Raw genomic sequence first — 24,762 nt, 5'->3', positions numbered from 1 at the left:
TCTCGATGCAATCAACATTACATTTTCATAGGTCAGGTGGATTTCAAAGATTTTTTGTAATAAATATAAAATCATAGCGAGCACACTTACAATTTGTCACTTTTGACATTAAAATAATGAAAAATAGAAGTAATTGAAACACCAACACAATAATGGGTAAGTATATAAAAAACGAATTACGAAAGCCACTCATTCAAGTTTCATCCTGTGGTACCCTTCGTCTTGATAACTTAACAGGAACCCAATTTTCTCAAAACTAACCTGATTGTGTCAGAAGATGCTCTTTCTTTCGGGATATCATTGGGCATCACACAGAAAACAAGAGATGCATTTTTCAATCATTCTCCATAAGATAAAATTATGTCAGTCTTCTCATCATTGGAATAAGTCCATATTTTGCTCAGTTCATAACCAATTTGTAACGTTTGTCAAAAATGACAATGACGATAATTGATGATAATAATGGCATCGTGGATTCAAATTATATATTTTTTTAAAGTGTCGCAAAGCAACTTGCGAAAGTGTAATGGTGATTGCATCAAGAATTTGGTCAGGCTCATGAAACAGTATAAGATATTAGTGTTAGAATAGTATATTAAAGTACAAGTTGCAGAAGGTATTCAAGTACAAATGCGAAATTCCGAAACGAGCCGCGAAGCGGCGAGTTGAGGAACAAAGGAGTGCTTGAAGAACCTTCTGCAACAAGTACTTTATATATTTTTTCTATTTCGCCGTTTTATATCATTTTATAAATTAAAAAACGAAAAAAATTTTTTTTTCTAGAGAATTTTGCGACGGTTGGCGACATTTATGTGTAGAATAATTTTAGGCGGCTGTAAAAAATAAAAATTATTCTTATTTTCACATTTGAAAATGAATTGTGGAGAAAGTCCGTCACTAAAATTAAATTAGACTTATTCTAACACCGAAATAGAAAAAAAATAATATAAACTAATACCTAGGTACTTACATTTTTTTTTATTTTGTTTAGAAGCACGACACAACTTACACACTTATCAGCAATTAATATCCAGAACGTATTAACATCATTTTTGTTTAGCTGTTGTGACACTATATATTTTTCATACTTTCCATAGCCATCAGCTTAAAATTGTTAAATTATTATTTTGGTTTATAATTTTGGTTTATGGTTTAAGTTTTGGTCACAAATACACCTAACGGGTGTCTTTTTTAATTTGGCGTTAAAGCTATCCATGAAAATCTGATTGTAAACGAACTATTGCATTGAAAGTTATTAATTTGACAATAATTTGGTATTTCGCCGGACGTATTAAAAATTGTGATCCGTTCACAATACACTTATGCCAACTATGACGCTAAATTTAAATAAACGCCCGTTATGTGTATTTGTGTATTATAATTACCAAATACTATGGGAAGATTGTATTCTGGACCTTCTGGCAACCAAGATCGAACAATTTTATCATAATCACATAATATTTTGATGTATTTCAACTGATTTTTATAATTTCGGTCTTGAAGATGATCATTGATACTAGTACTGAATGAAAAATATTTTTCTTTCATTATATATTCCAATATTATTAAGTGAACTAAAATGTATTGTCTCTAAAATCATTTTTTTAATCTACAAACATGCAAATACTATATTTTTATACCGATGAATTAATAATGTTGCGTCTTTGTTCTCTCAAATTCTTAGTTAAGTAGTAAATATTAATTGTATTACCAAGTTTAAGCATTTCTAGCGCCATATCACATAAAATTAATATTCCTGTTCTTGTAGTACCAAATCTGAAAAAAAACATTAGTAAGTGCTTTTCATGTAATTAGTTTTAGATACCCAGAATGGATTAAGATTGGATGCAAGCTTTTTTCGTACATTTTTCTTATTTGTTTAATTGCGGGCATTAAATCATTTGGATACAGAAAAAAATTATCAGATGGCCATTTAATGTGAATATGGGAAATTTCTCGTTCGAACTCGAAATAACGAACTATTAATTTTCTTTTGACATAATATTCATATTTTTGTTCACTAACTAGCGTAACAGTTATGCTGCCGCACTCAAAAATTGAATCTACATTTGCAGGTAAATATTCAGCACACAGTCTCTGAAAACAGAAAACGATGTATTTATCATATGATAAGAAAAAAATAATTCTAACTTTATTCCCACTGTCATTCATGAAATTGGTAGCCATTACAATTGATTCTATATTCTCTTGCCAAATCATCCTCCAGAAATCTCGTAGTGTAAAAAATTTTGGTCCTTGACTAGCTATATAGGCCTTGGAACGATCGAAACCCTAAAAAAAATTTTTCATTAAAAATGTTATGACTTGTTTATAAAGTTACATTAATATAACTAGCATTTATATAATCGTTTGTTCCCACTCCTTCCAGTTCTTTAAGAATAACCCTATTATGATCATCTAGAACAAATTTAAAAAGAGTAATTTAGAATTTCAGCATTTTGTATATTACATGGAAAATTATGTAGTTTAAAATCTCTATTTTTATTTTTGTTTAAGCTTCTTATTGCTTCCCACGTTGTTTTGTCCGTGACACTTGGAAGTGTCTAGAAAATAAAAACAATGTATTACATATTTTCATGTACAATTTAATAAAATTACTTACCAGAAACTCTTCTTCTAATTCGTTTTTCTCTAATTTGCACTTTAAAACTTCTATAAAGTTTTCTTTTTTAATATTTCTGATATCTTCACTGTTAATTACAATACTTTGTAGTGGTACACTTTCGGACCTGCTTTCAGTGCTTTCTAAACTAGTTTTGAAACATATTTTCTTAATTTGTTTGTGAAAAATGACTATAACTGTCATAAAAATAAATAACTGTGGAACTACAAATGCGATAATCGTGATTTCCAGAGATGTGTTTTCTTCATTTCTTTCATCCCAATCAAATGTTATAGGATACATAGTTAATTCTTTTCTGTCATTTAAAACAACGTAATTAATAAAAGTTTGATTTTTTACGAAAACTGCACTACTGTGATTTATATTTATGTATACTGCATCTGTCTGATTGTCAATTGTAACTCTTGTCCATTGTGTCGAGTTGACAATCCATCCTTCTTTCTGCAGGCCATTATTATTTTTCATAGAATTGTATGTTTCAAACAACAACGTGGTGTTGTAGGTTCTATATCTTTTTATAACCAATATATCAACAATATATTTACTAATGTTACTAAAAACGGGAAGTAAAAGAGTGCATCTCTCTGAGCAAATTTCTGTAACTGGTTTCTGGGAAAGCTTCCTTATGGAAGAGAAAACGGTCACGTTAAATGTCGCATTTTTGCACCCTTCAATTGACCAGATAATCGTATATTCGTGATTATAATCAACTGAAATCTAATTAGTATTAGTATAAATGCTTATACGATGCTTTAAAAATTCTGATCAATGAAGCTTGTGATGTAGACACAATTATTTAAAGTCACAGACATTGATCAGTAGCTTATTTAAAACATGGTATTGTTCATACGATTCCACACAAATCTTACTTCCAAATTACAGAGGGCGAGCCAAGTCTTATCCGCAGTCATTTAACACCTTTTCCAATATGGAAAAAAAAAGAGTGAAATGTCCACATCAAAATTTTCTTTAGTTTGAGACAGCACAAATTCTTGTGAATCAAACAAAGACACAAGCTTTTTTCCTCAATTATTATCAATTAAGCAAAAGTTAATAACCGTAAAAGTAAACAATTTAAAAATTGAATTAGAATTTATTTACAATATTAGTTTTAGTAGAAAGAGGTGTTTTTGGGCTGCAGATACAACTTGATTCATCCGGTATATACTGCATACAAAGACTCAAGTTAAAAATATAAACCATACAAATATGTAGTTTATGACATGAAATTTTTAAAACGTTTTTTAGACTCACGATATCATCAACAGTAAAGTATTCTAACTGCGGTATTGAATAGCATGAGGATGAGTGCTTATATTTGCTTGACACACCCTCATGCTATGCTTTTTTCAATGTGTTGTCGAGCAGCACCCGAGCAACTTTTATTCATTGTGTATCAAAGTCTTGCCACATAGTAGCAGTTATAACGTTTTATTAAAACATTATCACTACTACTGTATGACTGGTGGTACTTTTGGTACCACTCCTGGGCAACCCCTCAACCTTAGGAATCGATTTTAAGGACTATACCGTTTTATTATGTTCTACTCCAACGCTCATTTTAGATGTTCGTAAATTTCCATCATCCTTTGTAATGATGTAAAGCACAATCAATGTTTCTGATTTTTTATTTTTCTGTGAACATTGCAGTACAAGTTCTTTATTTTTAGAAGATATTACAATATTTGGCAATAAACACTCTGAAATATGAAAGGTCAATTAATATATTATAATTTTATTCCAATGAATTTAGACCTGTCTCCCATGGATTAGTTATATATTTCAATAACCTTTTCAATTTAGATTGTAATTCCTTAAAAATATTCTTTTTTATAAAGCAATTCCCTCCCTTTTGTTATCACAATATTTTTTCCTTACCATGTTCTTAGTCTTATTATTCATGTTGTAGTTCACATCACTAAAACTAGTAATCATAAGTGGCGGAATAGAAGATTGTGAAACTGCAAAGGCATATTGTTTAATAACTAGGATTAAATTAAATTTAAAAAAATACTTGAGGTGACTGATTCAGCAGATATAGTATCAGTTTCCGAACAAGCTGAAACAAAATTTTTGTTTGTCAGTGAATTGATTTTATAGTAGGTACTCAATTATACTTTTTCTATAAGACGATTTTTTATAAGCGCAACAACATTTATTTTTCACGCATATCTTATGATGTTTACAATCCAGATATTTTTCTTCTGAAATATTGCAGCTTATTTTGTACTCTTTTCCGAAATAGTCAGATGATTGTAATATTTCAAAAACAGATCCAGTTTTATTTGTTGGATATAATTCATTGCAAATATATTCAACATCAGGTGAAAGAGCTTCTAACGAGAAACTATCTAAAATTTTAAAAAGTACTAGTTACTGAAACACCAAATTTAAACCGTACACCACGCAAATTCTGATGATTTCCTTGGGTGAATTTAATTTTGCAAATGTACATGAAATTTTTATCATATAAATTTAATTCAGCTGAATGAAACCATCAGAAAGAAATTATAAACATTACGCTTTAAAACATTCCACAAACCTTGTTCTTTACAGTAATGTATTTTATCAATTGCCCAAAAACCAGCTGTATTACCATCTTTACGGTTTTTTATTAATGTCAGAGTTGCATTTCCGGAAATATCTAATTTTATTTCTTTTCGGATCCATTTTTTTAAGGAATGTTCTTCATTAAACCCTTCAACATGTTCAGTAGTACTTTTATTACCTGATTTTAAGACAATATCTAAATGACAATGTTTGTCGACAGATACAAACATTGAGATACATTTAACATTTTCGAGGAATGTTAAATCATAAACCGTCGCAGCGTCAACGTTGGTTTGATTGGAGTATTGAAATTTATCTAGAAAATGAATTGAAGTATTATTACCATTAGTAATATTTTGATATGCGTTTCTTACAATCATGATATTTAAGAGTGCCCTGAAGAAGTTTTATAGCATATGGTTTAAACAAGAGATTAACTTTTTTAAACGGTATTCCATTTTCCAATAACTCTACGGTATTATGCTTGACTAATGTGGTAAAATGAATCCACTGTTTTTTCGGTAGCTATTTACTAAAATTATTTTTTTTCTTCTATGTAATTTTATTCTTACATTTCTGTCAGGAAATGTAAACTGTCTTTTCAAACCTAGTAATTCTTTTTCAGAAATTTCGAAATTCAAGATACGGTCCGTGTACACGGAGAAGGAGTGTCCTTGGCTTTTAAATATGAAAGATGAATTACTCCCAATACTTTTAAAATCTTAAATAAAACACCCTATGTGTACAACAATACAGCACATATAACTTTTATACAGAGTGAGTCTTAACTTATACACACAATATAAGGAAATGACAAGTTATGCCAAATACATAATATCATTAATAAATTAATAGTGAAAAAAAAGTAGCAAAACTTTCTTAATTACCGAGATATACCGAGTTAAAAACATTTTTAGACCTTTTATTTATTTATTCTTATTTTTCTTATTATGTATTTTATCGTATCATCATCTATTATGTTCGCTTAATACGTTCCTTACGAGACATTATACGTTAGATACCAACTCAAAATATATTAGGCACAAAATCATAGTAAACATTCCATTGATCTTTCAGTTTTTGACACCGAATTTGACACATTGCCTCTATTTACTCGATTATCTTGCAAATCTAAAATGTTTCCACAAGGTAAGTAGATGATACGATAAAACCTTCAATATAACTCGAATATTAGCGATTTAATCCATCTCGGACGAAGCGGAGGTGACTCGGCTAGCCTCGTCATCTAGCATCCCCCTCGATTATTATAAATCGCTTAATTATTCTCGTTATATTAATAGCTATAAACTTTGGTTCAAGTTGAATCACAATTAGAAAAAGAAATTCATCTCGACATTAATAAACAACGTATAACATATTTACTTTGCCATCGTAGGTCTGTAACAGGAGCAAACGTTAATTGGTGAGCATTTATTGAGACCCATTCTTTGTCTAAATTAATACTTATTTCGTTCAGACTTCGCTGTTGATCTAAAAATGAAAAAAATCATTAAGTATAAACTGTAAACATAAATTTTATTCCATTACATGTTGATTCTGATGGTGTGATGTATATGGCTGAGTAAATGGAATCCTCGACTAAAAGACAAGTTAGATTGTTTCCTTTAATTAATGTGATAACTTCTGGTGAAACTTTCACACTAAGTAAAACTAACAAAAGCAAAGTTTGGTCGCAAGACTTAGAAACTAAATTCATGTCAAATTATTACTATATAACTGAAATTTTCCACTACATCAACTAAAAACAGATAAGATATTATGATAGCTATAATCACACATAGTGTGTAAATTTTAAAAGTTGCAATCGGCAATATCTCTAGAACTGAAAAAGTTATTGAGAATCACTCATTTCGGTGGTTCTTGACCTTCAGCAGTTAAGTAAACAAGCACCGAAGGGTAGAAATAATACGATCATAAAATAATAAAATTCTTATTAGACCCGGCTTCGGCTAGGCAAGTGGATGCAAAATGTTAAAACTCTGATCTATTTAAAACCAACAGGACAAGATTTATTAAAATTTTTAACAAACTTGTTCAATCATCAACCGATAATCAACTTTTCTGTATAGCATTGATATTTTTTTTTATAATTTTTTGACCTTTAATTTTGACGAGCCATTTCATGCCATTTGATGGATAATATGTAATTACAAAAACAGGTCCCTGGTTAGGTATAACTTTTTCATGTAACAACAAAATTGTGAATTGAAAAAAAGTAATATCTTATTGTTTTTTTTAACTTTTGCTTTGCTTATTAATGAGTAAATTGATATTTTTTGAATTAGGTGCTACTGTTTAAATTATTAACATTAATATTACTTCATTTTCTAAATTAAAAAATAGGTAACATTTTAATAATTATTGATTACAAAAGTGTTATATGATTTTGCAAAAGATTTTGTATATAAAGAAATACAATATTAAAACCAAACTAATGAAAAAGTAATAGCAAATTTTTGAGAATACTTAATTTTAACTCAAAATCAAAAATAAACCACAAATTTTATTTACATTTGAGGAAAGAGATGTAGGTATGAATGTATTAATTTTATTAAAATAATTATATTATGTTTTATAAAAAAACATTATCTTTAATTTTACGCCAAAACTGCAAAGGAAAAACATTTTTTACTTCACATGAAACGAGCAAATACCTTAATATTTTCAACTTGAGGTGGCTGAGGTTTCAAGGGTGGGTAGAGGTGTATCACTTATCATGTCATTTTGATTCTTTTGATTCCTCCTAGAAACCACCGAAACGGTTTTGAGTGATTCTCAATAACTTTTTCAGTTCTAAAGATATTGCCGATTGCAATTTTTAAAATTGTCACCCAACAACTTTGTTATTAGTGACTGAATTATGTTTGGAAAAAGGAAAAGCAAATGTATCACATGTTTTTTATAACTAGAAATGATATGTGAAATCAGTATTCTAATAGTTATTTGTACAACTAGTTTTGAAAGTCATACTTTTTTTTCACGAATCTGAAGTTGATTAACGAGGGCTCTGCCCTCTGCAAAAGAGTGGAAAAAAAACTTTCAAAACGAGTTGTACACAACATTTTTTTGCATAGTGATAACTCCAAGAACCCCAAAGACTAAAAAGATATCAATTTGATAAATCTCTTTGTAACGAACTCTATAGAAACTATAGAAATATAACTATATAAATCGTTTAAAAAAGTATAACTTTCTATACGATTAATCGTGATGAAAATTCAACTTTCATAATAACTATGCAAAAAAAGAAATTGCAAGTTTTAAATTCAGGTTTCAAAAAGAAAACTATTAGGGACACTGAATTGTTGATATTAAACCAGAGACCGTTTTTCAGATGACCTACGACCATATATTGTTTATAAAAATGTGATTTTTGAATGTTATAGTCAAGATAGACAAATAAAATTTTAAAGTTTGTTTTGCGACATGAAGATAAATATTAAAAGTACATATTTGTAGTTACGCCTTATCTATTTCATAATTGATAAAATTGATAGCAAATAATACATGATCCGCTTTTATTACCATAGTGTGCAAAATCTTTCTTAATAATGAATTTCTTATACTTGTTTGCAGCTTATATTGTTTTACAATCACGACTAAAATTTATTGCAGGGTTGACTCCTCCTCAATTAACTCACGAAGTCGTTGAAATAGCAAAAAACCTAACAGAATTTTTCAAAACCATCAATGATGATGATCATATGTCACACCAGAAGAAATAAGAAAATATCTTCATTACACTGGATGCTATTTACTTTAAAATTAAAGGACTGCACGGAACACTTTACGAAGATGGTATGTTTTTGAGCCAAAAGAATTTAACAAAATTTAAACTTAACTCATTTTTAGAACAAAGTTTCAATATAATTAATTCGCCTTCAAGTGATTTACCTGTTGAAACAATAAGTTTGCTTGACAATTATTTTGATAAAATGGTAAATTTTGTCAAACATCATAAAGAAATAGAAAGTTCGGTTTTACTAGCTAACGCTAAAAACATAACTTCAACAAATAATAATTTGTCAGTTACAAATTTAGTACAATCAATTTATACTCAACTAACAAGCACAGATTTTTTAGATCCATTTCTAAAAAGACTGACGGTAAGTTACTTATAAAAGGTGATTTTTTAAAGTGAGCCACCCTGGGTATCTGCATAAATAACAAAAACTATAAAATCCCGAGACAGGTCAATTTTTATTTACAGGAGGACACCTTTTAGTGTACTTTTGAAAGTTGCAACATTAACCCCCTTTGTAATACAAACAACCCATGGAGATAGTATTTACTATACTATTTACTATACTAGGTTCATGAAACAACCCCTTTGAAATCTTAAATGGCACCACCTCTTTTGTGATAAATGGAAGATATTTTAATCAGAAATTTTTGTTGGAGTTTTGAGTATTTTTTATTTACGTTACCCGGAACAAGATCTAGCAGAACAAATTACTATATAAGTACAAGGATAGCTCAGAAACGTCGTCTGCGTTTATTGACAGTAACCAAATGTCAAAAAATTATTAACTGACCTGTCTCGGAATTTTTTAATTTTTGTTTATTTTCTGAGATATCCAAGGTGGCTCGTTTTAAAACAATCACCCTGTATATTATTATAATAAACTACAATGAACTTTATAAACTTTGATACAGCATAACGAGGATTTCTGTATGGTATATCAATCACCACAACAAGTATTTTACAATTTATTTAATATTCTATTATTAATAATTTGCAAAACGTATATTATTGAACAGACGTCTTACAGTATCATTAACTTATTTATATGAACAAGGTACTTGCAGGTAAATAAGAAACAACAAAATGTTAATGTAATTTTTTAAAGCTGATGTTGGTGAAAACCTTAAAAAAAGTAGAAATCGATTTATCATAAACAACAACAACATAATAGCAATGATTATGAAGCCTTATGCTGAACAACCATCAAGAGAATTGTGGAGATGTGATCCCCATAAGCACGTTAAAGGTATCTGGACGTTTTCTTATTTGTCTAATTCCTAATGGTTTTAAAACCCTGCAACTGCAATTATCTTTTTTTTTGCTTATTTTCAAACTAGTTTTTCGATTTTTATAGAGTCAATCTATTTAAGGCGTAAAATGTTGCTGTGGACAAAATTTTTTTGTTTCTTCTGACAGATTCGGCCTTATTAGCTAATCGTCTACAAAAAATGTTTCTTGTGTTATTTTTGTACGATGCACCATTTTCGAGAACAACAAGCTTTTCTTAAACGCCGTCGTTAGCCGTCTGCACTTTTGTGCGAACAAATATAATTTTGAGCACTCCGTCCGTACAAATGTGTGGACGAATAGCACAATCGCTATTTGTCCGCACACTAGTTACTAAATTAAGTTACTGTTTTATATGATTATGAATTCCAAGAAAGAATAAATGTAACAATGTCACTGAAGAAAGTATTTTAAATTTGAATACGCCCCTAATCATTGCTAATCATTCTTGCGCAGGAGCCCTTCCTAATCTCAAGTATTCCTTTAAAAATAACCAGTACATTACATAAGATAAGTGAAAACCTTGTTTGCATTTGTGCATTTTGAGCGTTGACAATTTATTATCGATAGTAAAAGCGTAAATTATTGTCTTCAAACTCCACCAAGTGGACCACAAACAAAAGTCCATAAAGTTTAATGATGTTTGATGTACCAATAAAATTTTAAATATTTGTTATGAAAATGTTAGCAAGAATCATTATCAAAAGATGTATTAAAATTTAAAATACTTTCTTCAGCAATAATGTAACTTTTATTCTTTCTTCAAGTTCATAACGCGTTTGTAACTATGTAAACGCTAGTTACTAATTCAGTACCCTAAAAAATTATATGCATCCCCACAAATGTGCGAATGGCTAACCATGGTCTTTACCGACCTTAATTCTGAAAGCAACCCACGCAGTGAGTTTTTTCATATTCCTTAGGAAACATTTCCAGACATAGGTCTATAAGATTTTTTTTTCTTATTTTGACCTTGGAAACCACCTCCCAAAATAATTCAATGTTTTTTTTAGACACGCTGTATCATTAATTTGTTCGATGCTACTGCAATATAAGTTAATTAACTTGTATAAAAGAATAACGCCTTAAGATTTAGACATACAGTATGTCGCCGGATTGGGTTTACAAGAGGAAAAAAACTTTTATCTTTCAGTAGAAAGAAGAATTCATTTTTCTTTTGATCTTGGACTTTTTCTCTGCTTTTTAAGTCTTATCACATTGGCGGTTTTAATTATTTGACAACTATATGTCACTTTGACAATTAATTTATTAATTAAATAATGACAGTACTTGTTAAAAATGACTTTGGTTTATACCTTCGAGTTGCTGTTTATTAAAATTATGTTTTTCACAAAATTTTTTGTTATTTAATTTGCGTAAATTCATTTGCCAAAGTGACATCATTGTCAAAATAATAAGACCGCCAATGTGATAGGACTTAAAAAGCAGAGAAAGATTATTCCAAGTCCAAAATCAAGAAAAAAAATAAACTTTTCTTTCTACTGAGTTAGAATAATGCAGTTTTAATTACAGATTTGCTGGTTTCAAGTAAAGCAAAAACTTTTTTCCTTTGCAGTTTTGGCGTAAAATCAAAGATAAAATTTTTTTTCCTCTTGTAAACCCAATCCGGGGACATACTGTATATGAAACTTGTAATTACCTCCAAACAAAAATTCAACAATATTTATAGACACAACATACGTAGAAATTACTAACTTTCTTCATGGTTACATAATTAACAAAAAAAATTTGAACCCACAAGGACTATGCGTAGATGAATGTGATTTTTTTAAAATGACAGAAGTATCTTACTTTTGTGATGCAAACTGGTGTGAAGATTTTCGTTGTTCCAAAATCATTAGTTGTGAATACATTGATTCAAAACTGGAAGTGTGTCCTACTGATGTAAGTACTACGATCTTACTTTCTTAAGTACCACAACTGTGTCTTTAAGAGTATGTCTAAAGAAAACAGAAGATATCACTACATAGAGTTTGGGAATGGAAATTTTTTTGGAAATAAACAATCATGCCCTAGTAATACAAAAACTCTTACAACTTACAGAGAATGGTTAATTTATAAATGTTCTTATTGTTTTTGTTTGTGTGATGAAGGCCCTAGATATATGTCTGATAGATACATTAATTTACGAATTAGTATGGCAAATATAAGCGATAACAGGTAACATTTCGTATTATACAGAGCGCCCAGAAATGTGGTAGCAAGTTTTTCAATTGGTCCCGCAAGATGACACTTTTTTACAGAGACCTTTTTTATGCATGGCAACGCCGCTATCCAAACTGAGATAAATAAATGTCGAAAATTGTCAAACGTAAAACATTCAAATTTAAAATTTTATTGAAAATGTTCAAAATTCACCCCCATTACTCTCAATGCATAAATGAATCCTTCAAGCAACATCTTGACAACTTTTAGTGCATAAATCGGGGGTAAAGATTGTTAGGAAAATAACTCTTGAAAAAATTCAATGTAAGATTAAACAAATTTGGCTTTTCGAAAGTGCCATCTTGTGACACTTTGTGTAAAAGTTGCTACCACATTTCTGGGCGCTCTGTATTTATTATTTAAACAAAGAATTCATAATCATGTTTTAGAGTTGTCACCGGTTTGAGATTCATTAAACACAATAAAATCATTCATTTGCAAGTACAAGAAGGTAAACTTCTCGAAAGGGGATATATCGATCCAAAAACTGTGCGATGGGTACCCCCCGAAAATTATAAAACCATTGATAAAGATATTTATGAAGGACAAGATTACCATACAATTTCTTGGGAAAAACGAAGTATAGAGTTATCCGAAATTGTAGTTGAAGAAGGATCAGTGGTGACAGGTGTTAGATTTAAAAAAACTTCTTTTGGTAGTTTAGATTTAGAAGTTCTGATAACGGAATTCAACTTTAACACTGGGAAACTAGATGCAATTCCAAGTTGGGGCTTTTTCAAAAGCACACCAAACCTCGATATACGACACAAGTAAAATAACCAACTCGGCTCAATTTCTCCTAATTTTTCAAATTCGTAGATTCAAACATAAAGTAAACCTAAAGTCACCTGATATTCCTGTTCGCACAAAATCTTTCACTGATTTCTCAGAAAATATGTATATTGAGTTTATAAATACGGACTACCATAAAGACGCCGGTCAAACGACAGTCCCATTCTTCGACGCCCAGCCGGTAAACAGCACAATTCCGACACCATTATCTGGTGTCGGACTTTTTCATAAAGGACGAAAAGGATCTGGTGGTTTTATAACACCAAAAATTTTTACTTACGATTTTAGTAAACATGTGAATTTAATATCATTGGGTTAATATAAATTGTTGCAATGAATTTATTTTGTGCTAAGGAAAGGAATTTATAATTTGGTTACTAAACATAAAATGTTAATATGATATAAATTTAAATACATACAGTGAGAATTTTATTTCGCTGAACATGCGTTTCCATGTGGCAAATATTGTGGCAAGGGTTGCTAGATGCTTGGATATGTTGTAATTGCTTGTAATGCATTGACATGACTTGTTTTTTAATTGAAGATAGGGTTAATAGAGTTGATGTTCAGCGAAATAAAATCCTCACTGTATGTTCTTTCCGTTCATAGCTTTTACAAACGTTGTATGGTAATATGAGTAACGTAATTATGTCTCAAAGATACATTTTTTATTAATTTTAGTAAAACAGAGAAGATTTACGTCTCAAGCTTCACATTCTTAAACTCTAATTAACGCAAAAAACATTTTTCAAGCAAAAAGCATATCCCGACTTTTGATTTTACAGTTATGTCAAATTGAAATAAAAATAATCACAAAGATATACAAAATCTGGATTATTTTGCATAATACAGATAAGTCACATAGGTATAATAAAGACCCTGACCGATTTTCCCTGACGCAACCCAAAACACATTCTCAGATGCCATTATGCGTTATTTGATGTACTGTTTGAAAATTTTCAAAGTTATAAATAAACAAATAAAAAATAAAATAAACATAAATACTCGTATTTGCGATAGCTTTGACAGTGTACTTTCGACGGTCCAAATTTAGAAATAGCATTTTTGTGGCATTCTCCGTATATCAAGATCATGTTAGTTTTTTTGTCGTTTGAGTAATTTCAAATTGGTCAAAATGGGTTGGAATTAGTCGCCGGCGTATAATAATACGAGTAGGACCGCTCTTTTTTGAAGGTAAATTATAAATTTAGTTATTATAATCATCACCTTTTTGATCATGCCATTTTACTTTTCGACTTGTCATTTTACTTGACATTTTACAGACATACGTTTTCGAATCCAAGGTTGACTCGATTACAAATTATCTTGATCGCTCGATATTAAAGCGTCTTAATTACTCCATTGTTAAAACTCAACAACACATTTTAGAGATATCACATAGATATTAGCCTTATCAACGTTTAAGTAATTAAAAACAACAATTGCCTGCCATAATTTATTAAGGTAAGTACATCTTCCTTACATACGAATATATTTCAAAGTTGTTTGTAATTGGAGACTAATCCACGGCAAAGAAAGAAAAAAATCACTTGATAGTTTTACTTGTGTTCGGTGATCAAGATTTATTTTCTCGCAATCAACTCCCACAACCGTAGAATAAGTCAGTCCTTGACAGCCTTATCTAAATTATACGACACTCAAAAAATAAGAAATTGGGCTCGTAGGTAAGCGCGCGACGTGGCGACATTGTGATAGCGCTAGGTATTGGGGGTAAATACAGTTGCGCCAGAACTCGCGCCCCAGAGAAAATTTTCAAGTAAGGTAAGATACCAGGAACATAAAAAAAATGTTTAAAAAATTTTATCTGTCAAAAATTTTTGACATTTATTTTTTGACATTTGACATTTTTTTATGTCTATTTAATGATACTGATGATAAAGCTCTTCTGTTTCATCACTTCTAATGACAAAATAGTTCAAACGGTTCGATATGTTATTTCTACATATTTTCTTCACATTTTTCCACATATACAGGATGTTCCATTTTTATTGTTACAAATTTTACCAGGTGATAGAATATTCAATTTTAAGATAAAAGTTTCCTATAAACATACAGGGTTATTCATAAATATGAAGCAATATTTGAACCACAAAAATGACCTATAAAAAAAAATATTATTAAAATGTTCCAAATTTTATAATATTTGGTCAAATAGTTTCAAAGTTACTACAAAAAAATCAAATTTCCATACCCACATTCCGAGGGATGTAAAACTCTTATCAGTAGAGATAGGATACGAGTTATTATTTAAATTAACATCATTTTATATATCATTTTTGAGGTTCAAATATTGCTTCATATTTATGAATAACCCTGTATAACGAAAAATTTTATATAAGGAAACCACATCTTTTAATTGATTTTTTCCAATATTTCAGAAACTATCGTAGATAAAATTACAAAATTTGGTACAACTGATAACCTTTATACACCCAAATAAATTCAAAGATAAAATGTTAAAATGTTAATCAGGGGTGTCCTAAACTGAGGGATTTAGGGTAAAAAGTACTGTAACTATTTTGGCGGTTGGTTTTTGCCACTTTCGGCCACAAAATTTTAAATATCATAGTTTTTCACTAAAAAGAGGTCTCTTATGTTTCTTCGATAAAACTTACCGTTTTTGAGTAAAATCAGTTTACGATTTGTCTTGCATAAAACCATAAAAAGGGAAAAAATTAAAAATTAAATTTGTTTCACCGTTTAAGAGCCCTGTGATTAAAACTTTCGGCAACTAATCTTTAAATTCGTTCAGGTGTTTAAAAGTACTCAGCTGTACCAACTTTTGTAATTTTAACTATTCTGCAATAGTGGGAAAACCCCATTAAAAACGCATCTCTTTCAAGGGGTGTAGCTCGCTTACGTATATTTTTTGATACATGTTCATAGGAAACTTTTGTCTTAAAATTAAATATTCTATCACCTGTTTAAGTTTGTAACAATAAAAACGGAAAACCCTGAATATCACTTTTTTTTTAAATTATTCTACGTGATTAACTTTTAATTGAAAAAAAAAAACACTAGTTTTATGTAGAACTACAGATTTTATTTCTCTGTTTTAGATGTATCAAAAATCTTCTTTTCTCATATGTATAATATACGTATATATGACAATTACTTTAATGAATTGTTATGTTATAACGGTGAAAAACAAATCACATGTATACTGCATTAGTGAAAATGTGGGATCAGCTATTTATGTTTTACCAATGAGAAAAAAAACAAATTCTCCAGAAATTGTAAATGATGAATTTAACGAAAAATGGAATAATGAATGGATGTTGAAAAACTCTACAACTTTACCTGTAGGACAAATCACTGACAAAAGATGGGAAGGTATGTTTTAATCCAACATTAATAACAATTAATCTATAAATTCCTTACTAAAATTTTTATGCATAATTTTATGAGTACAATAAAATAAAAAAGTCCTTCTATCAATCTTCTATCGAAAGATAATCGTTAAAATAAAAGTAAATTATTATTATTATTACTATTATTATTAGTCTTACATTTTTTTTAACTTTTCGACTGCAATAATAAACCTGAATTCGCAAAATCGATCAATTTAACAGCTTTTTTGCTATTATTAAAAAATGGGTACAATACACTTTTTTATTATAATAATTATGAAAGTACGTATAAGAGAAAACGTCATTGTTTTTAGCACAGAAAGCAAAGTTGGCGTAGGTAATACTTTTTTCTATTTCGGTGTTGGAATAAGTCTATTCCAGCACCCAAATGACGTCATTTGAATGCTGGAATAAGTCGTTGGCGTTAATTTAATTTTAGTGACGGACTTTCTTCACAATTCATTTTCAAATGTGAAAATAAGAATAATTTTTATTTTGTACAGCCGCCTAAAATTATTCCACAAAAATGTCGCCAACCGTCGCAAAATTCTTTAGAAAAAAAGATAAAAATTTTCGTTTTTTAATTCATAAAATAATATAAAGCGGCAAAATACAAAAAATAGTATAAAGCACTTGTTGCAGAAGGTTCTTCAAGCACTCATTTGTGCCTCAACTCGCCGCTACGCGGCTCGTTTCGGAATTTCAAATTTGTGCTTGAATAGATACCTTCTGCAACTTGTACTTTAATATACTATTCTTAAACTAGTTCTACGCGCTTGTTCTGTAATCCCATCTCTTACTTATAATGAATAAAGTTTCTCTACTTATAACAATTAATAACTATTATTTTGTTGTAGATTTCCCGTTGAATAAAATGGAGTTAAATAACACTACAAAATTTGACTTTTCTTTTTACTTTTCGGTGTATTCAAACACGGAATGGATTATACGCTTAACTAATGATGACGACCCAATTTCAATTGATCATCGAGAACTGGACAAAGACACATGGAATCATTACAGCATTGTACTAAATAAAAATTCAACGTTCATTATTAAAAACAATGAGATTGTAAATTCGGGAGAGTTTATAGCTACTCAAATTACACAAAAGAGCAAAGGGAAACTTTTCTGGAGACCACATGAATGTTCGTTAGACGATATTCTCTGATATAATTTGATAATTTGATTTGTTTACAGATATATTTTGGTGGTCAAATTCTACAAGTCAAGAACCATCCACTCTAGAAATCAAACCAAAGGGAAAGACATGTTTACTCTTATATACGTCACAGTGTGCAGAATGTTTTTTAGATGTTTATATTAACGAAAAAAGTTATCGAATATTTCAAACATGGCCAGAGAAAAATTATGTACAATTCTGGCAAATGGACAAAATTGATATAGATTTAACAACACCAATTAAAATATCATTTCTCAAAAAAACATTTCATCAAAATGTCGATGGATTCTGGGCGATGGATATTAAATTCTGTAGCAATTCCACAGAATTTTGTAAATCTTCTTTGAATTGAATTTTTTCATTAACTTATTTTCTTGTTTTCAGATGATACTAAAAAAGAAGGAACAGAAAACACCATATGTTACGAATTAAACAACGATATTAAAACAAGCTTTAATTTAAATTATATAAGACACACACCTGGAATTTTGACCATTGGAGAAAATACTGTACACTGTACAGATGTTCTTGGAGAGAATTTTAATAAATGCGATAAACATAAAATTTGTTCGGCGAGCTCTGAATGTGTTTGTGCCTGGGATTTCCAAGGAGAAAACTGCAGTGATGGTAAGTGTTACTAGTGTCATAGTTAGAACTGTAATTTTATTTTTGGCCTTGACAACTGTAATTGACAGTTTTACATATTTTTGGCAGCTAATAACAAGAAAATTTTAAGCTTACAGAGACTTCGAAAAAAAAGATGCTCTCTGGAAAATAAAGTTAACGCACAAATGTATCATTTACCTCGCATTCAAAAATACACAAAATTATTTTTTTTTTCGCCAAGATTCTGTTCAGCGCCATCTCGTGGTGAAAATAGTTAACGCATAGACGTTATGTGTTCACAAATCGAAATTTAAATTAATCCAAGAACGGTCTTCGGCCAGAAAGTTTTGTACATTTGTGCGTTAGGTAGTTTACAGCGTTTAGTTTTATTAAAACTCTCAGCTTCGCGTTGAGGTTCAATATTAAAACTTCACGCTGTAAAATTATACCTACCGCACGTATAATGTAAATAACTATTTATCAACTATAATAAAATAAAATTTTTAAGATTACATTTGAAATGAAAAAAGCAATAAAAAAATTCATAACAAGGGGTTGGAAAACAGTCTTTAAAAAAACAATGTACAAAAAACACTTGACCATCGCATTTAAGTTCTTTTTGCTCCCTTTATGTTTTCTATTTTCCTATATACAGGGTTAGTCACGAGGTTATTTCTGAATTTGTTTTTGCCGCAACCCATTATACACATTGCAACAATTTGTTGATTTCAAATTTTGAAAATAATTATAACTAAATCCACGGTAGCTGTTATTAGTCTTATCTCTTTGACATTAAAACAAAAAAATCATCTCTCAAACAATGCGACATGTTTTGTTATCGTTTACCAAACGACTAGGCGCATGTTTAGAAGTCGATGGTAGACCCTTCAAACACCTTTTACATTAACTTAACTTATTAATTTATTTGTTGAATTTTGATTAATTATAGGTTATCTGTCAATTTGACATTTCTGGAAAATCTATCCAACTTACTTTGATTTGTACCTAATTTAAAAGAAATTACATATTTAATGTAGCTGTTAGTGAGATTGGTATTGTTGGTTGCGGCAAAAAAAATTCAGAAATAACCCTCCCGTGCAGTCCGTGCAGTGTTGCCAATTTAGCGAAATTATCGCTAAATCTAACGATTTTCTACCTGTTATTGCGACTTTTTGAGCGAAGTTGAGACATGTCTCAGATCTAGCGATTTTGAAATCTGTGGTGGGCCAAATTGACCCACCAATTTTATTGTAAAGAGAAAAGGAAAGGAACAATCAAATTAACGAGAGAAGACAACGATTTAATTTATATAACAATCAACGTAAATTAATCTATTTAACTTTATCATATAATATTGACCAAGTATGTCAGCAATAAGCAATTAAAACACATGTCCATCCAAGAGTTACGAGACAACCCTCATAAATCCCAACAGATAAGAGTTTTAGCAGATACAAAGGTTCCCATGAACAACGACCAAAACACGTGTTATTCCAAGAAATGAGGAAAAAAATACATTACACATATCAGTTCWAACCCAATAAATTGTCTGGACCAAAGCACTAAAATAAACAAATCAACACTATCATCCTTGTCGAAGAATCACGAACACTTTGCTAAAATCATTAAGGAAATAATAAATTAGTCGAGATACGTCAAAACTTACTAAAATTAGAACAAAATTCTTAAAAATAGGGAGATAAAGGGCACCTGCATCTCACATGTGCATGGGGCCCTCCATATAAATATCACCCAGAAAATTAAGAGAATTCAATTCAATCTTGATCGTGGTGTCGTGCTGTTCGATGGTGTGTCGAAGTGTGTGAAAAAGTGCCCTTTGTGACAATTCCGACTAAGTGCTGTTGCCACTACCTGGCTGATCTCTACTGTTTGCTGATTCCAAAATTTGCCCAGATGATAAACTGTGAGTTTTATTCTGTTTAATTTCTCCTTGCTCCGACGATGACAACATTTGAAATTTTTCAAAGTTTAACTTATGATGGGTCGACTCGTGTTTCAATTTAAATAACAACAACCAATGATAAGAATTATGACAGTTGGGATGGACTGGGCGTGTAATAGGGTAATACGAGATTTACTTCGAAACCACGGGGTTCCGGGCTGTTTAATGACTGGTCCTTTTCTTGAACGATTTCTCCACTTGCATTCGAATTTAGTAATAATGGTTAATTCACTCAATATTATTTAATGTTAATTAAAAGCTTATTCAATAAGAATAAGTTAACTTGTATTGAACGTAGCTAGTAGGACTTGAATTAAGTTAGTTGTTTGACACTAAACTATTACTTTATGTAAATCGGTAGATTCTTTAATTTGTGAATGTAAACTTTAACATGAACGGAAAATGTTTACTCTTTTATTTTATTTGGTTTTCTTTTATTTTATTTAGTTTTATTTCATATTTTCTAAACTTTAATTTTTTTAATAAATTGTTATTGTTAATTTAATTACTTGGATTTCTGACTGCTTAAATCCTTCATCTTCCCAAAGTAATTGGCTCCACAAAATAACGCTGGAGAACCTACCTCAAACAAATGTATTCTTCTTGTGGCGAAACCCGCTCGGACCGTAAAAGAATTTAACTTTTATCAAAGAGTCTTAAACACCCGCCACAAATCACTATGAGTGAATTTTTAGAGAATTTTCCGAAAACGTCTGTTTTTCAACTAACTGCACGTGAAAAGTCAAATAAAATGACAAATTGAAACGGAGAATTCTAGCTACTTTTATTTTGTCGCATTGAGAATTTCATTGACGTACTGTTGGCAACACTGCTCCCGTGAATAACCCTGTATTACTTTAGACATAGCTTACTCTACTAGTAATAAGATACTATTTGACATTGGGTTTTCCACCATCGTATACGATATATTAGTTAATACTACAAATTTTTATTACTAAAACTTATCAAATACTAACGTGACAAAAGTAGATTTCAATTTTAATCATCTGAATTTATAATGAAACTAACGTTTCTGTGTTTACTTTAGAATGCGGCAGTTGGAATTGCGGATTATCATGCCAAGAATCTTGTCCAGTATGTGGTAAGTTTTGTCTTTTTTAGTTTTTTTTAGTATATTGATTAACTCATAATACAGGATGTTTCACATAACTTTACGAGGCTTGCGCCTAATGTATGCAAAAGTCACAGAACATGGATACAAAAAATACACATTTAATTATTTAATTATTTAACTTTTGGAAACCCATGACAGTAGTTATCAAACTAATCACTGTTTCATTAGTAGTCATAAACTGCAGTTTTTCAGAAACAATTATCATTTGTTTTATCAAGAGACGGCATGAGTATGAAGCTAGTTTATTTATCTTAATCACTAACTAACTAAAAACATTGTAATTTTTGAAAGGATGAACAAACTAGAGAAGATTATCCAATTTTCCAAAATTTGTATGTGTGAGTTCGTATCGGAATATGTATTATTGATTGCATCTTACAGGCGCAGGCCTCGTAAAATTACGTGAAACACCCTGTATAATTACATTAATAATACATTGCCCGCCAAAATTAACCGGACATCTAAAATTTTGCGATTTTTCACATTGCAATATTTTTGTTATTCTTTGTCGGATTTCAACGAATTTTTGTTTGGATTAAAGAAGAATAACAGAACATTGTAATTTAATTCAATAACATTTTCAGTTTTGTCTTGTAAATGTTATACCTAAAAGACGAAAGCACTGTTTTTTTACTCTTTTTTTATATTGAGCTGTGGTGTGCGGCAGAGACAAACTTAAGTTTTTTCTGATTTCAGATTATTTCCCATTCTTTTCTGAGTTATGTACCACATTTCCCATAATTTTAATTCTTGAGACATGAGAAATATAAACCCCCATAAAATACTTTACATTTCGAATTTCAGTAAATTGTTCATATTAAGTAGACCGAATGTGCCAAAACGTCAAAATAGACGCATGGAAGCTTCCAAAAATCAACCGTTTTCTTGCTGTAATCCTTTGAAGTACTAAGTTTTTTAAATTTTTTGTGTTCAAAGACGTAATTGTGCTTCTTTGGCGCATGCGGCAATCATTTACGGTTTAACTACCTTTTTATGTAGCCCACTTTCTGAACGAATATTTAGTAACATTAGAAAAGCAACGTCTTTTTCAATGCTTTGTATCTCTGGGACACCAGAAGATAAAATTTTGAAACAAATTGGTCCTCATTCAGAAAAGAACGGGTACTAATCTGAAATCAGAAAAAACGTAAGTTTGACTCTGCCGCACAACACAGCTCAGTATGAAAAATAGTAAAAAAAACAGTGCTTTCGTCTTTTAGGTATAACATTTACAAGACAAAACTGGAAATGATATTGAATTAAATTACAATAATCTGCAAAGTTCGTTCTTTAAGCCGAACCAAAATTCGTCGAAATCCGACAAAGAATATCAAAAATATTGCAATGTGAAAAATCGCAAAATTTTTGTTGTCTGGTTAATTTTGACTGGCAGTGTATGTGTAATATAAATACATAATATTAACAAAATATGTACATATCGTTTTAGGTTTACAATGCATGACGCAATTGAGAGGAAATTATATGAACACTTCAGTACCTGTTCCCCTTGTAATCTTGATGTCTATTATTGTTATAATTAATAATAATAAAAATAAATATAATTAATTGTGATTTCTTCTTTTAAGCCGTGTCAAGTAACACCAAAACAGCAAAAATTGTATTTTAGGTAGGTACTGGTAACAAAAAAAACTACTTTGCCAATTGGCTTGATTCTGGATTGTTTTTACACTCTAATCAAAATTAAAATATCTCTGTAACATTTTAACCTTATTATTATTTCGTAAGTAAAGATGCGTAAATAGTCACTTATCTTTATCCTTATAAATGTACGACTACATAATGCATAAAATATTTCTAATTATTGTGACTACATTTTTAACTTTGAAACCGATTCTGGGTTTTTGTGAAGAATCATATGTTATAATTTGTGATGATTTAACCGACATTGAAGAATTACAAATTGATGAAGCAGTAAGTTGGCGACATGTGCTCATTGGCTCAAATCATTACAAATCCGAACCTCCAAACCACATTTTATCTTTTAAACACACTTTTATATTACATAGAACAACGTCCTTGACAATTCTCAATCAACTCAAATTTATCAAATCGACTGCATTTAGACTTAAAAACGAGCTAAAACATTTAAACTTCTACAACAACAAACTTCCAATAATTCGAGATGACACCTTCGCCAATTTACAAAACCTCCACGAAGTGTTTTTAGAAAACAACGAAATTCAACATTTGGGCCGATCGATTTTCAAGAATTCAAATCTAGAGATTGTGAATTTGTCACGCAACAAACTCTATCACTACGGGTTTTTTGGAGACTAACATAAAATGGCTTTTGTTAAACCACAATAACATAAGCTTTATTGAAGCGGGAGCTTTCCCAGAAAGTTTACAACAACTCGAATTGAATTATAACAATCTGGAAAGTTTAGAACCCAACCTTTTCAGAAATCTACACAACTTGAAAGAACTCTTTATTGAACACAATTTTCTGAAAACAGTACCAGACATCTCTCCTTTAAAACGGATCCAATTCCTACATTTTGCCTACAATCAAATTCAGGAAGTTCATTACCGTTTCGATAATCACGAGAATTTGGAACTTGTAGATTTTCACTCAAATTTGATACGAAATGTGACCATCGACGTGTTCAGCAGTTCCGATTTACCAATGTTAGCCATTTTGACTTTTAACAGACTGACGAATCTGGGGATCAGCAATTGGGAAAGAAGAACCGACTTGGCACTCTATGGAAATCCATGGAATTGTGACTGTTTGTTCAAAATTGAAACAAATTTGAGGAAATATAAGCATCTAAGTTCGTGCCAATTTCCAATTTTATTCAATGGAAAATTACCGATTTGTGTCGAATGCGGAAAATGTGAAGATATGGGAGAAGTCAATGAAGCGGATATTTTGCGATTTAGGAAAGAAGCCACATATTTTGAAGACAAAAGTAAATGTCATTTTCGATAGTAAACTAAATGTGTTCCAATATTTCTCTTATTACTTAAGAAGAATATTTTTCCGCTAAACAGTAAATGATATATTTTTTTAATATAGTGAGAAAAACCGTCCGTCTCACTTAGGTAATTTGATCGAAAGCGGGGAAAGTAGCGAAATTTCACAATATACTTAACAAAAACCCTGTAACCATTTACAATTTAACAATAAAAATTGACATTTATTTTTGATTTAAATTTTTTAGTGTACTACCAACATAAATGCTATTAATTCAAAACTCTCTAAATAGCCTTCTGTA

At 30.2% G+C, this 24,762-nt stretch overlaps 2 protein-coding genes and 1 pseudogene across 15 annotated transcripts in view; 2 read left to right on the top strand and 1 right to left on the bottom strand.

The window, feature by feature from the left end:
• The window catches only part of LOC123009203 (receptor-type tyrosine-protein phosphatase alpha-like), a 28,748-nt gene that overhangs the window by 3,431 nt on the left and 555 nt on the right, over nucleotides 1-24,762 (bottom strand). For 2 of the 11 annotated variants that reach the window (XM_044405345.1, XM_044405346.1), the window contains exons 1-15: nucleotides 6,743-7,032; nucleotides 6,578-6,685; nucleotides 5,187-5,510; nucleotides 4,762-4,995; nucleotides 4,659-4,703; nucleotides 4,523-4,605; nucleotides 4,400-4,457; nucleotides 4,175-4,344; nucleotides 2,624-3,361; nucleotides 2,471-2,564; nucleotides 2,342-2,418; nucleotides 1,826-2,292; nucleotides 1,641-1,776; nucleotides 1,386-1,590; nucleotides 971-1,104 (exon numbers count right to left, since the gene is read on the bottom strand). In XM_044405345.1, the coding sequence (XP_044261280.1) occupies nucleotides 971-1,104; nucleotides 1,386-1,590; nucleotides 1,641-1,776; nucleotides 1,826-2,292; nucleotides 2,342-2,418; nucleotides 2,471-2,564; nucleotides 2,624-3,361; nucleotides 4,175-4,344; nucleotides 4,400-4,457; nucleotides 4,523-4,605; nucleotides 4,659-4,703; nucleotides 4,762-4,995; nucleotides 5,187-5,510; nucleotides 6,578-6,685; nucleotides 6,743-6,911 (3,042 nt within the window). In that variant the 5' untranslated portion in view covers nucleotides 6,912-7,032. Of the gene's footprint in view, nucleotides 1-878; nucleotides 898-970; nucleotides 1,105-1,385; nucleotides 1,591-1,640; nucleotides 1,777-1,825; nucleotides 2,293-2,341; nucleotides 2,419-2,470; nucleotides 2,565-2,623; nucleotides 3,362-4,174; nucleotides 4,345-4,399; nucleotides 4,458-4,522; nucleotides 4,606-4,658; nucleotides 4,704-4,761; nucleotides 4,996-5,186; nucleotides 5,511-5,568; nucleotides 6,686-6,742; nucleotides 7,044-24,762 lie in introns of those variants that run through there. The other 9 variants (XM_044405347.1, XM_044405348.1, XM_044405352.1 and 6 more) reach the window with 9 other exon arrangements.
• Nucleotides 8,712-10,009, top strand: LOC123009119 (annotated as a pseudogene).
• On the top strand, nucleotides 11,829-23,095 carry LOC123009206. Of its 4 annotated transcripts, XM_044405358.1 has the most exons (10): nucleotides 13,592-13,893; nucleotides 13,947-14,459; nucleotides 14,549-14,729; nucleotides 14,784-15,047; nucleotides 16,346-16,619; nucleotides 17,494-17,784; nucleotides 17,837-18,151; nucleotides 18,204-18,446; nucleotides 21,437-21,490; nucleotides 22,971-23,095. In XM_044405358.1, exons 5-10 carry the CDS (start codon nucleotides 16,346-16,348, stop codon nucleotides 23,087-23,089), a joined length of 1,296 nt encoding a protein of 431 aa, XP_044261293.1. In that variant the 5' UTR covers nucleotides 13,592-13,893; nucleotides 13,947-14,459; nucleotides 14,549-14,729; nucleotides 14,784-15,047; the 3' UTR covers nucleotides 23,090-23,095. The 4 variants fall into 4 exon arrangements, with proteins under 4 accessions (XP_044261295.1, XP_044261293.1, XP_044261292.1 ...); XM_044405357.1 differs by having other exon boundaries at nucleotides 13,592-14,459; XM_044405359.1 differs by lacking the exons at nucleotides 13,592-13,893; nucleotides 13,947-14,459 and having other exon boundaries at nucleotides 14,518-14,729.

The sequence above is a fragment of the Tribolium madens genome, unplaced genomic scaffold (assembly GCF_015345945.1).
Source record: "Tribolium madens isolate multiple individuals breed KSU strain unplaced genomic scaffold, Tmad_KSU_1.1 Scaffold_71;HRSCAF=194;Tcas5.2_LG6, whole genome shotgun sequence".
In the NCBI taxonomy this organism is placed as follows: domain Eukaryota; kingdom Metazoa; phylum Arthropoda; class Insecta; order Coleoptera; family Tenebrionidae; genus Tribolium; species Tribolium madens.
This window is presented reverse-complemented; position numbering and strand designations above follow the sequence as displayed.

What these genes read in the sequence shown, in the direction of transcription:
- LOC123009206 (XM_044405358.1), top strand. Translation starts at nt 16,346, where the DNA reads ATGTATCAAAAATCTTCTTTTCTCATATGTATAATATACGTATATATG. An exon ending in TAGCAATTCCACAGAATTTT is followed by an intron (nt 18,152 to 18,203) that starts GTAAATCTTCTT and finishes TCTTGTTTTCAG; the next exon opens with ATGATACTAAAAAAGAAGGA. An exon ending in AGAATCTTGTCCAGTATGTG is followed by an intron (nt 21,491 to 22,970) that starts GTAAGTTTTGTC and finishes ATATCGTTTTAG; the next exon opens with GTTTACAATGCATGACGCAA.